This window comes from Oculina patagonica, chromosome 9 (assembly GCF_052425735.1).
Source record: "Oculina patagonica isolate OP01 chromosome 9, crgOcupat, whole genome shotgun sequence".
NCBI classification, from domain to species: Eukaryota; Metazoa; Cnidaria; class Anthozoa; order Scleractinia; family Oculinidae; genus Oculina; species Oculina patagonica.
Window position 1 is genome coordinate 7696704 of NC_135766.1, and position 13729 is coordinate 7710432.

The following is a 13729-nucleotide window of genomic DNA, read 5'->3' on the forward strand; positions in this document are numbered from 1 at the left end:
TACATGACTTTGAAGGTGATGAGAAAGAAGATCAAAGGCTCGAAAGGGCAAATTTACAATCAACGCCGTTACAAGTGGATGACCGTACTTCTTTGTGTAACGCAACTTAGAGAACTGAACATAGTAATGGTGAACCGAAAGAAAGACTGAATGTATCGTGGGTGCAGCAACTTTGTGATGGTAAAAGTAGTGGACCCTCGAATCGTACTAACACTGGAGAGATGAAATCTGTATTTCCACGCTCACTTCCAAAACTTGAATTAGCAAGATTCGATGGTAACCCATTAGAGTGGCCAACCTTCATTTCTCTGTTTAAGTGTCTTGTACACGATCAACCTTTAACTGACACTCAAAGAATGACACACCTGCAGCGTGCCCTTGCTGGAAATGCTAAGAAGGCTGTTGGTGGAACGCTTACTCATGGGCATTTGTATCGAGAAGCACTGAAGGAATTAGAAGAACAATTTGGCAGTGAGGTATCAGTGGCTGGTGCATATTTGAAGACCATCTTTGATCATCCTGAAGTCTGTGAAGATAACTTTGCCCAGCTGCGGTAGTTCTACAACACGCTACATGTTGCTGTTTCCACCCTGAAGAGTTTGAGCTACGAACATGATCTTGCTGCAACGGACAACCTTAGGCGAGCAGTCCAGAAGTTACCTAAAACGCTGAAAACTCGTTGGGGAGAGAAAAGGGTTGAAACGCTGCCCAAAACAGCAACTTTGGCAGACCTTGACAAGTGGTTACGGGAGCGAGTGCGTGCTAAATCGTTGATATCAGACCAGACACTGAACAGCTGCCAATCAAAGGTGACACCGCGAGAGGGGAATAGGAGACGAAACAACCGGTATCGTCCACCTAGAAGCGATGCCAGAGGAGCTGAATTCTCAACCCTAACAATCAGAGTGGATGGAAATCGCGAACCTGCAAGAACTCCGGTTAACTGCCCAGTTTGCTCGCAGGCCCATAAAGTAGAAGATTGCCCTGATTTTAAGAGACTGAACGTGGATCAGCGTGTCGAATGTGCTAAAGAGAAGAACTTGTGTTACCGATGTTTAAGTTCTAGTGAGCACCGTGCTAAAGAGTGCAGTGTGAGAAGGGGTTGTGGAGTAGACGACTACCTTAAACATCACCATCCCTTAATCCATGGAGCTGCGCCAGTGTTTGTGGGTGCGGCCGTTGTAGGATGCAGCAGTCCCACAGTCCTATTGCAGATAGTGCCTCTTCTTGTGGAAACGCCTAAAGGGGACATTGTACACACCTATGCTCTACTTGATTCTGGAAGTCAAGCCACACACATACTTGAGAAGTTTGCTGATGAAGTGGGTCTTGAGGGATCGAAAGAAGTGCTAACCCTTGGGACCATTAACTCCAAAGAAGTATCCAAGCCCTCCAGGAAGGTGTCGTTTTACGTGAAAGCAGCCAGTGATGACAGTGCTGAGACATCAATCTTGATCCCAGAAGCCTGGAATGTTCCTCAGTTGAACCAAGCGAATCAAAGGATCACTCGTTCTGTGATGAGACCTGGCCACATGTAGCCGACCTAGAGATACCGGATGTCGACTCTGAGTATGTGACCGTATTACTTGGTGCCAACGTGTTAGAGGCTATACTGCAACGTGAAGTCCGAAGAGGTGCGCCTGGTCAACCTGCTGCTGTACGAACTGCGTTTGGATGGACATTAACTGGCTCCGTTAAAGATTTTGTCCCGACAGAGGGTCTTCATGTTATACACACATACACACGGTTCCTTCACCGGACGACCTCTGGCACAAGCAAATGCAGAACTGGTGGAGAACTGACTCATTTGGTACTAAGTATGAACAGACAACACCGCGGTCACTTGAAGACAAGAAAGAAAGCTCTGAAGACCCTTGAAGAAACTGTTAAGCACGTAGGCGATAGACACCAAGCCGGTATACTGTGGAAAAGGCCTGACGTTGAATTTCCAGACAACAGAGCCAGGGAAGAGAGGCGCCTGACCTCTTCAGAGAAAGTTCTGAAGCGTGACCACGCTCTTGCGGACAAGTACACGTAAACTGACACAGAAGGAAGCAGCCGTTCCTTTGAAGAAACAGTGGTTTCTACCACATCACCCTGTTCTAAACCCAAACAAGCGCGGGAAAGTATGGATGGTCATGGATGCCAGAGCAAAGTACAATGGTGTGTCTTCGAATGATGAACTTCTGGTGGGACCAGATTTGCTGAATAATTTGTGTGGAGTGCTACTTTGATTTCGAGAAGAACGTGTAGCCATCGCAGCTGACATAGAGTCCATGTTCCATCAGTGTTCAATAATGGAGCAAGACCAGCCTGCCCTGAGATTCCTGTGGCGCAACCTGGAGACAAACCGTGACCCTGACGTCTACCAGATGCTGGTGATGATATTTGGAGCAGCTTCTTCCCCTTGTACCGTCAATTATGTGTCGAGGAAAACTGCAGATGACAACTGTGAAGATCCGTTGTTTTCACCTGAAACGATCGAGGCAGTTAAAAGAAACTTCTACATGGACGATCTCCTCAAGTCTGTACGAGACGAAACTTCTGCCAGTCAACTTCAGAAAGAACTTTCTGCTTTACTTGCCCGCGGTGGATTTAGACTAACTAAGTGGAGCAGTTCTTCAAGCGAGGTCTTATCACAAATCCCCACCCAGGAAATGGCGTCGCCATCAGTGAACTTGGACCTAGGTGAATTGCCGGTCGAGCGCTCCTTGGGTTTGCTATGGAACACGGAGACAGATTCCTTCAGATTTGCTGTCAGTTCCCGCCAGTCAGCACCGACAAAGCGTGGTGTTCTCAGTCAAGTGTCATCTGTATTTGACCAGTTTGGAGTTTTGGCGCCTTTCCTGTTACCTGCAAAATGCCTGATTCAAGACCTGTGGCGCAAGAAAAAGGGCTGGGACGAGCCTTTGGAAGAAAGTAACCGAGTTGTCTGGGAGAACTGGCTCGCCGACCTGTCAGCCTTGAGAGTGTTTGAGCTGCCGAGATGCCTGTGTAGCGATGCCCCACGAGATGTACGAGTGGAACTCCATGTCTTTGGAGACGCTTCTGAAAAGGGGTTCGGTGCTGTCTGCTATGCACGTTACGTGTTCCCTGACGGTCGGATTGAAGTTGCCTTTGTGATGAGCAAGACGCGTGTAGCCCCCTTAAGACAACTTAGAATCCCTCGCCTAGAGCTCCAAGCTGCACTTCTTGCAGTACGACTGGAAGACACTGTAAAGAGAGAGCTCACCCTATGCATATCTAAGACTGTCTTCTGGAGTGATTCAAAAACTGTACTGTTGCACATTGCAAACCAAAGTCGAGGATTCCATACCTTCGTAGCCAACAGAGTGGCTGAGATTAAGGACTCCACCTGTCCTGCACAATGGAGGTTTGTTCCTGGTCGCCTAAATCCAGCCGATGACTGCACGCGGGGCCTACGAGCATCAGAAATGACTAGTGACTGCCGTGGGTAGCCTTCCTGCACCAGACCGAAGAAATTGGCCGCAAGAGAAACTTAAAGGGCCAATCCCTGAGGAAGATGTTGAATTGAAGAAGACCAACTGGTGTGGCCTGGTCAGCAGCCCTGCAGAGTCCCTTCCAGATCCCGAGAAGTTTTCATCCTGGACCCGTTACCGTCGAGTCATAGCATGGACTTGCCGTTTTATTCATAATACAAGGCTTCCCAACGAGAGTCGGATCAAAGGGCCATTGTCGGTTAGTGAGCTTACACGTGCAGAGGTGTTGGCAAATAAATGTTCGCAGAGAAAGTATTTTCCAGATGACTTTGAAGCCTTGTTGAAGAACTTGCCACTACCACCAAAAAGCAGGTTGCTGGCTTCCCCCCCCCCCCCTATTTAAATGAAGATGGATTGATTCGCGTGGGTGGAAGATTGCGCAAAGCCCCTTTACCGAAAGAAACCCGTCACCCTGTGATCCTGGATCCGAAGAGCGAAGTCACACGTCTTGTTATTTTACATCAGCTTTCTGTCGACAACATCCTCCCCCTCGTGTACGACTACGTTCAAGAGTCGGACACTTCTTCTAGCATACACATTTTCGCTTCACGGATGAGACCCTCTTGACGTTCATTGCTGAGGCAGAGTCCATGATGAACAGCAGACCACTGACGCACGTCAGCAGTGATTGTAACGATCTCGAGCCCATCACCCCTAACCACTTCTTGCTGGGGCGTGCGAACATGAACATTCCCCTAGATGTTGTGACTGACCGCGATCTATGTAGCAGAAAGCGCTGGAAACATGCTCAAGTAATGGCCAATCATTTCTGGGAGCGTTGGCTTCACGAGTATCTACCATCTCTTACTGTGAGACCCACATGGCGCCGTAAGTCCCGCGATGTTGTCGAAGGAGATCTTGTTCTGGTGATGACCGATAACCTTCCTCGTGGTCGCTGGCCATTGGCGCGAGTAACCCATGTTGTACGTGGTGACGATGGGAAAGTGCGCTCTGCGGAAATCAAGACGAAAGCTGGTGTCTACGTTCGCCCAGTGACGAAACTGTGTATGCTAGAAGAAGTGACCGACTCTTGGACGTAGTCGTACACGAGGGGGAGGATGTTGCCGACAGAAAGCCGAACATTGACCGAACATTTCCCGCGTTTTTATGTCACGTGACATACTCGCCAGGCTCTCGCTCACACATGTGTTTTGAGTTTTTCGTGTCGAGCGGCGAGCTTGGTGAGTATGTCCTTACATTTTCCATTCTGTAATACTGTATTTTCACATTTAACCTGTAACTATCGCCAGTTTTCTAACCACTAATGTATTGTGATTTTTCTAGCGTAATCAACTAACCAAGCTTCCGCTGTAAGCGTCTGTGAGCACCCATGGAAGAAATCGAAACCTGACTGATTAGAATTAAACTTGGACGAATCGTTTGTTGGTTTGACTGTTGTATCCACAATTGACGACAACACTTTAAACAGTGGAGTTTAATATAAAAAGATCAACAAATACGTGTTATGATTTAAATAAAAAATTGACTGTAATCTCTTCTTACCTGTCAGAATATTATCCCAGTTAATCTTCACAAAAGAGTCTCTATCTCCGCGCGATTGTTCATGAAAAAATCCTTAAAAACAAAGTGCAAGTATGTAAAGAAAGTTTCATTACAATGACTAGGCTTAAAATATAATCCTAATATAACATTTTAAAGTGCCACTAGCTTAAACCCCTTGAGTCAGCAATGAGTGATCAACATCAAATTCTTCTGCTGGCTGAGCTAGGCATGATTGTATTTTGCTTAGCACGACGAGAAAGGCAAACGCTAACGTTCCCAAAAACACGTTTATTAAACATCCAAAACTGAAATGAACCTGGAGGGTACATTTTTCTAGCTGAACTGAGAGAGCCACGACTCTAAGTTTTATTTATGTTTCGGTTTCAAATTGAAAATTGCATTAAGCAAAACAAAAAAGCAACAGATTCAAATAACTGCGAGTTTCTTTTTAAAATTTTTTAAATTCATTTTCTGACCGACGCTGCTTATTGTAATAATACAATATGACGGAAACTTTTATGCAGGAAAAAGAAAATTCAAACCATGTTTGTTCATGAAAAAACTCTTAAAAACAAAGTACCTTTTACCTTACCTTATAAGGGCGCGGAACCCGTTAAAAAGACTACCTTTGGGTCACCAAAACAAGCACGTGTGCTTCCGTAGTGTTGTGCATGCATTTTACCGCTTGATTTGACTTCCAGTTCTTACTTGATTAACTCAAGTTTTAATATTCAGTTTTTTACAAACGTTGTTCGAAAGCTGGATTGTACTGATCAACTTACCGATTGCATGCATGAGCTCATGGATTATGGTGCCCACAAAGTTGCAGCCATTTCCAATGGACACTTTCTGTGAACCTGGTGTTGCGTATCTCTTTCCGACTATGCTAGAACATCTATTGAAAGAAACAACACATGTGCAATGTGTTCGATTAAGCATACATAGCAATACATTTATAGTTTAGCTGGATTCTTTGCAATGACTCAGGATACACGGATCCATAGTTTCAGACTTTCGGTCCAAATTCAAAGGAAAAGTGAGCACTCATTAAGTCAGACTATTGTTAAACATCGCAAAACACAATAGCCTGATTTAATGAGTCTCACTTTTCTTTTGAATTTGGACCGGAAGTCTGAAACTCTGGATCCGTGTATTGTAGGGCGAAACATTTTGGATTTATTTTCCCTTTCTTTTGGTTCGTAGACGTACAAATAACCAATGTCGTTACCAGAGCCTGCGTTGTTTTGACCAGCATTTGCTGAACGCTCGACCTTCTGGAAAAAAAAAATTAAATTGGAAACCCAGAAAATCGTGGTTCCGGGTCAATTATGTGAGGGCAACTGCTGGGATAAGTTGAGGGCTTACCTCAACTTTATCCCAGGTGGAAACAGCAACATGTAGCGTGTTGTAGAACGACCGCAGCTGGGCAAAGTTATCTTCACAGACTTCAGGATGATCAAAGATGGTCTTCAAATATGAGGGCTTGCCTACAAGTAATATAGTGCTCGTGCAATTTACCGTATTCCATGCTGCTTCAACATAGTACTGTGTTTAGGCGAGACAGATAGAAAAACAAAGAGATATGTCTTTTGAGAAGAGCGCACGACTTACCCCCTGTCGCTGGCGAAAAGAATGTAGTTTGAATGGATATAGGAGTTGTATGGCACAAATCTTAAGCACGTGTTGTCGTGAAAATGTCGAATTGCTTCAGCAAGGTTTGAAGTGATGTGACCTGAAAATTTAGTATAACAGTTTTAACATAGAATTCCTATTCTACCAGATATTTCTAAGATGTCTAGCCAATTTTTTAACAATTTATTTTAGTCTTCGACTTATAGTTTCCCATTGTACTGTTATATAGTGTACCGTATCGTAACCATTACGTGCACGTTTTTGAAAATGTAATCTGAACACTAATTCTAGTAGTTTGGAGGATGTTCACAGTAAATGTTTGTTAATAAAAAAAGATATGTCCAAGATTGAATGCTTATATATAATGAGATGCAAGCTCCTTGTGATAGGCATCACATCGTGTCCTCATTAAAAGTTTAATTACCAAATCTATCAAATAAAAAGTAACTAAGCCAGTAAAGTATGAAGTACTCATTCGTCAATACTTGCGTTGAATCCTGGACATGTGCTCACGTATGGACACGTCTATAATGCGGACCCCTATGTATAATAAGGCAGCCTTTCCAATACAAACATTTGGAAAAATGCCCATAATCGAAAAATGGCCATGCAGTATCTTAAATTGCCGTACCCAAATTCGCAAGTAGCCAATCAGAAGCGCAATCTACTGTCCTGATATCCTACGATATCAAGTCACTGACCTGATATACCACAATATCACGGTTACTTTAAAGTACAGTATTGTTACCGTACGATGAATTGAAAAGAGGTTTTACCAATAAAACAGAGCCACGTAATTAAAATTTAGCTGGTGTTTTCCGGTCGTAAAATACATAACTTAAGCGCACCCGACAATTGTGCGATGTTTGCCGACGAGTATTGAAACATTCAGACTGAAGCAATGGAGTCGCACACTTCTAAATTTGGGTACGGTAAATACCTAATCGTACCTTTTTGGTACGCTTCGGCGGAATATCAGGCTCGTTTGGTCACGCTATAGGGTATTTTGGATCGACTGGGTCCCGCCAAAATACGAAGCATGGCTCGACCAAACTCACCTGGTATGCCGCCGAAGCGTACCAAAAAGGTACTATTAGGTATAAGAATAATATCGATAAAATAATATTTCACTTAGACACTTAAATAAACTGAAATAAAAAGTAAAGAGCACTGGAAGAAAATTATTTTCATTCAGAGCCTTTTAGTCATGACAAAGTTTTTAGTCCCTTGTTTTGGCTTTTGATTTTTTTAAGGTTTTTGATCTTTTTAACCGCAAAAAGGAAAAGGAACTTTTAACAGATTTTAAGTACATATCATGACCAACATCAATTAAGAAAACTAAGCTTAGTAAGAATTAATATAACGTACTCATGTATTGAGGAACATGATAAGGAATGATTCTCGATGTCCAAAGCCTTTTCTTCTCCCTGAAGGCGTTTCTCTTTCTTCTTCTGCTTCTTTTTTGACCTCTGATGAGTTCCTCCAAATCAGGATCCAGTAGAATATCTCCTTGGTACAATTTAAGCTGTTTTCCTGAAAAGGGTAGGTAGGTAGGTAGGTAGGTAATACTTTATTTAAAACACGGTAAATTCCATTCAGGTATACATAATAAAAAAGAACAAGGAATAAAAACACTAACTACACTAACTAAGAGAGGCTAACTACTAGTAAGAACAAACAAACAAAAAACCTGCTTTACAAGGACGCCGTGTATTTATAATTTAAATGCAAAATGAGCCGAACTTGTGATTTTTCAATTTGTTCTTAAATTCTTAAATAAAGTGTGATGGATAGTTTTATTTCATTCGGTAAGCCATTCCATAACACAGCCCCGCTGTAGCTGAAGCTTTGTTTACAATAATCAGTGCGCGGCTGTGGTATGGATAGCTTTCCTTCAGTATTCCTGAGATTGTATGTCAAGGCTTCATTACGCTGGAAAAACCGAGAACTCAAATAATTCGGAGTCAGGTTGTTCATAGCATTATACATCATAATCGATTTACTTACGGCCCTTTGATGATCAAGTTTGTGCCAATTTAAACTATGTAAGAGTTCATCAGTATTTCTATCATAATTAGAGAAGGTTATGATACGCGCAGCACGGTTCCGTATTTTTTGTACTTTCTGAGCGGAGAGTCCCTTTGAGCAGCATCCCCACACTACACTACAATAATCGAAATGAGGCTGAATTAATGAATTGTAAACGGTGAGAAGTATCTCACGTGGAACAAAATCCCTTATGCGTTTGATGGCGCTTACGCCTGAAGCAATCTTTTTTGAAATTTCCTTTATGTGAAATTCCCAATTTAGATTTTGATCAATATATACGCCGAGAGATTTCGTAGTGGATACTTGTTCAACAGGGATTTGATTTATTTTGATTGAGGGATTCTCAGGTAGATTAAATAGCCTTTGTCTAGATCCAATTAATAAAAATTCCGTTTTTGTCAAGTTTAGTGTAAGTTTATTGGCTGCAAGCCATAATCGAATTTCTTCTAGATCAGAATTTATACATTCTTTTATTTCTTCGACACTATTGCTCGCAAAAGTAATGCTGGTATCGTCAGCATACATTCTCGGTTGCGAGTGACATAGACAGTTGGGTAGATCGTTGATATACAATAAGAATAAAAGACGGCCTAAAATAGTTCCCTGTGGAACACCACACTGAAGAAACCTCTCGGATGATTTATTACAATTTACTAGACAGGTTTGTGTGCAACTATTTAAATAAGAAGATAATACCATAGAACTGTAGTTTTGATAATAAAATATTGTGGTCCACCGTGTCAAATGCCTTTTTGAGGTCAAGAAAGACAACAGCATTGACAAGTCCACGATCGATATTCAGTTCCTCTCAATTCGTTAGTTTATAGTTTTACTTTTATTATACTTTTATTGAAAATACTTTACTTTTATTTACTTTTATTTACTTTTATTATACTTTTATTACACTTTTGTTAGTTTTGTTGTTGTTATTATTTCTTATTGACTTTCTGTTTGTTAAGCTCAAAATCAATGAAGTCAGCATTACGTTCTCTCGAGCTCTGCTGTGCTGTCAGTACAAAAAACAGTTAAAAAAAAAACTTTTATCTGGTATCCTTCTGTGAAAGGCGACCTGCATATTACTTTCTGGGGTTCGTTTGACCTTTTATCCGTGTTTTTTTTTTTCAGTAATCTGTTTCAAGGGAGCTCTTGTGTTATATGCGATCAGCTTAACTTTCCACTATTACGCCATTGGACCATATTAGGTCAGGAGAACACGAAAAATATGGCACGCCGTTATTACATTGTCCCATTTCATATTATACTGAGGAATACCAGCCTCGTCCCCAGTCGTCCTCGGCGAATTTGGATGTAACGTCGCCCGCCAAGTTTGTCGGGAGAGTTCGCTCCTCCTCCGCTCACTCGCATAGCGCGGATTGGTCTGGGGACGAGGCTGGAGGAATACATTTTGGAGTGAAAATCCAGGGAAAACATAGCGGAATAATTAGCTAATAATTAATCCTCTGTTAAATGGTTTTACAGATAATACTCGGCGCGGGCATTTTACACATTTCTCACATTTTTACTGTACGCTATTATTGCAGTACGGGCATTTTTACAGTTAGGAAATTCAGCTGTGTACCTTTGTTGGTGCTTTCGATTTCTTCGAACACGCTGTCTCGCTTCTCTCTTGCAGCACTTCGTTTCATGTGGGCCATATTTACAGCAATGATACGCCCCATCTCTGTTTCGTATTCTAAAAGAAATACTTATATCGTCTGTCAAGGAATACATTATTTACTTTCCTTTCTTTCATAGAAGAAAGGTGATACTGCATATCAACTTGACAAGTTAAAAAAGCAATTTCCCTTGAAACAGATAATGTTGTAAAAAGTACAGGAAACGTAAATAATGTAAATGGTCTTCCCGAGCTTAATTGTTCCACGAAGAAAAATGAATATTTATTGGGCGAATGAGGCGGTATACCAATCACAGCGGCTGAAAGGTAGAAAACATCTCCGCACAAAACGAATTCACGGATCAACGCAACGGAAACGTCCACTTCGAGATCTGAATTGCTACCTGCGCGTCTCATCGGCCATCCCTCAATATTAGAGTATATTTCACACTGCGATGAACAATGGTGTTTTAAATAAGAAAGAATCCGACGAAAATAACAGTTATTTTAAAATGTAAAATACCTCTGTTTGCGATATCGAGGATATTTTCTACTTCCGGTTTGACATCTTGCTCGAATTGGTTTCCTGTTAAACAAAAAGGATACACAAGGAAGATGCATTACCAGTATAGAAAAAAAAGCAAATCGATCGATGGTAGAAAAAAGTCAAAATCCCTAACAGATATCACGTATAATTTAAAACTAGCCATGATATATTGCAATTCCTAAGTTTTGATTGGTAAACAGGCAATGGTATATGAGCTCATATACCATGGACCACAAATATGGTAGGTCTACGCGTCAACGAGAACAGCCGAGGAGCTCAAATATTGCAATTCTTGGGTGTTTTTATTAAAGTAATTATTCCACTCGTGCTAGCTTGTTGGATATGAAATAGTTATATCCAACTCGGCGCTATGTGCCTTGATGGCTTTCTCTCAAAAACAATTGTTAAATATACGTCAGGTTTCCTTGCCTGAGCCTTGAGTACTTTGTCATGCGCAGAGAACTACGCTCTGGCGTGGAAGCATTTCACTCCCGATGATGTGCGCAAATTTGTCTATGCTCCCAAAGCGCTCTAATAAAATAAAAGAAATCTTGATCGAATAAAAATAACAAAGTACGAAATCCCTTCCATACGTCTCAAAATTCGCAATATTAATTTTTTCCGAGAAGGATAGCCAATTCTTAATTTCCAGTGCTACCAGATATCTCACAAATTTTCCGAATAAAAATAATCATTAGGCAAGAAGTAATGAGGTTTAATATTACAATCAGTGACTCCCCTTAATAGGAGGTTAGTCTACTGTTGGTAACCCTTTTTATGACTTTTTGTAATACAAGATTAACAGTTGTGTATACTTTAATTTTGATACGTTTACAAAACTGCTTGTTACCACAAGAACCCGGAAAAAAGAACTGGTTGTGACGATTAAATTGCTAATGTTTAAGGTAAGTTAGGTGATAATCAAAAACGGTTCTTATCTTCGATTTTGGCAGTGTAAATGATTGGTCGATAGGAGAAATGGTACCAGTTTCTTACAACCAATATTAAATCATCGCCGACTAGCCTTTGCAAAGTGTCCTTTCTTGAAAAAATGGTTATGCCGTAAACTGTGCGCTGACAACTGCCATACTGGGATACTAGTGTCACGGAAAGGGTCGTAATTGATGTACTTTCGTTTCATTAATGTCACTTGTGTAAACCTTGTCATCTCCATTGGTAGAACTAACTTTATAGTCCCTTTTTGCAATATTCTGTTTTAAGCCGCAAGTGTAAAAAAAATTACTTGGTGAAGTTTACAAGGCTTAAAAAATAGCGTTACCTTTGTCTCGTTTCTCTCTTTTTAAGACATTACAATTGACGGCAGCAAAGAGAAAAGAACACAACACCACAAACTCGAGTCTTCCCATGTCACTGGTTATCTTGATACTTTCCACAGATCGACTGCTTACAAATGTCCCCTCTCACCTTATATATAATCAGACCAACATAAGCAAAATACAATGGAAAAAAGCAATAAATGCAGAATAAAGCAAATATAGCATAAATATCAAATATTATTCTTGGAAGGAATAACAATCCCATTGTTTTGTTCTTGAAAGCAGTCTTTTAGTTTACGAATGAAATGTTTTGAAAATACCCATATAAGGTATGCAAAAGCGGCCGTCAGTGCTTTAAATGCTCACTTTCCCACGTTACCAAAATAAAACATGAATCACCGCGCTGAAGGCACGAAATATTGAATCAGTTTTAGTCTTGTGTATTTTTAATCACATCCAAACATATGTTGCTTTCTCAAGTCAGTAATAGCTTAAGTTGAGTGAAGTAAACACCCATTGTATCAGTGGAACTGTTACATATGATTTTACTCGCCGTATTTTGTGACCTGTCATTTGGAAGTATCTCAAACATCTTTAAACGTAGACGTTTTAATTTCGTCGTTTGTATTCCTTCTCAATCTCTCTTAATATTCATCACTCTTCCTCCCTCTTGTTTACTTTCTACTGTTTCCACTTTTGTGTTTTAAATCTAATAACTGTTTGTATAAGCAAAGTACGTATGTACATTCACATCGACACTTTTGTCTTTTAAAGATAGTTTAGAAATCACAAGAAAAGTTCTTTCTTTTTTTGTTGGAAAACCTCTTTCGTCATTTTTGTAATTAACTGTTTGTTCGTTACATATATCGTTAGTTGACATAGTTGCCATTTGACTGTAGGCTAACTGCAGTCCCTTTCTGGCAAGCGGAAATGGGACTCAAGAGCCGGAAACTGTCAATTGGGATTGTCTCTGCTGCATGTCGCTGCAACAAGTCTCTGCAACATATCCCTTTGCCTGTCAGAACCTTATTTAGACTGACTAAGGCATGTACAAAGCGAAAGAAAACAGAGAGCTCCAAAATGAACTCTTTGAAGGGCACTTTGAAGTCTCCGAACCGGTATTTTGCCGACAAATTATCCAATTTAACCTAAATAGTATCTATACAAGATGTTGATTAATTTATTTGAGAAAACCGTATTTTCATTTTCGCGTTTAAGGCCTGAATTCGGAGTTTAAATAGGTTTAATAAAGTTTTAGCAAATCATCTATATTTTTGCATTTCCGAACCGTCGGTCTTGTTTCCGATCCCCCTCTTTGATTTTTTTTTTATTTCTTGGTGTAGGCTATTATAGGTTGCGTTTGTTTTATTTCTTGCCGTAGTAAAGTTTTCAGACAGAATAATATATTTGTCTGCTCTCGTGAACTTCTGCGCTCAAGTGACGAAGTGTTAATGTTATTTTCTTATGTATATTTGATCTCATCCAAACATATGTTGCTTTCTCAAGTAAGGGATATTTTAGGTAAAACACTGTTTAGATAAGTCTCAGTTAAAAAATCCTCTGGAGAGGGTTCAGAGCCACCTTAAATTTTCACAACTGTAAGGTG

At 40.7% G+C, this 13729-nt stretch overlaps 1 protein-coding gene across 1 annotated transcript in view; it reads right to left on the bottom strand.

The window, feature by feature from the left end:
* LOC144665584 (uncharacterized) overlaps nucleotides 1-12488 on the bottom strand; it is a 30808-nt gene extending 18320 nt beyond the window's left edge. The window contains exons 1-7 of the mRNA XM_078526840.1: nucleotides 12126-12488; nucleotides 10823-10885; nucleotides 10264-10377; nucleotides 8004-8168; nucleotides 6615-6735; nucleotides 5786-5898; nucleotides 5004-5075 (exon numbers count right to left, since the gene is read on the bottom strand). Coding sequence (XP_078382966.1) covers nucleotides 5004-5075; nucleotides 5786-5898; nucleotides 6615-6735; nucleotides 8004-8168; nucleotides 10264-10377; nucleotides 10823-10885; nucleotides 12126-12213 — 736 coding nt within the window. The 5' untranslated portion in view covers nucleotides 12214-12488. The remainder of the gene's footprint in view (nucleotides 1-5003; nucleotides 5076-5785; nucleotides 5899-6614; nucleotides 6736-8003; nucleotides 8169-10263; nucleotides 10378-10822; nucleotides 10886-12125) is intronic.
* Between the last annotated feature and the right edge of the window lie 1241 nt (nucleotides 12489-13729).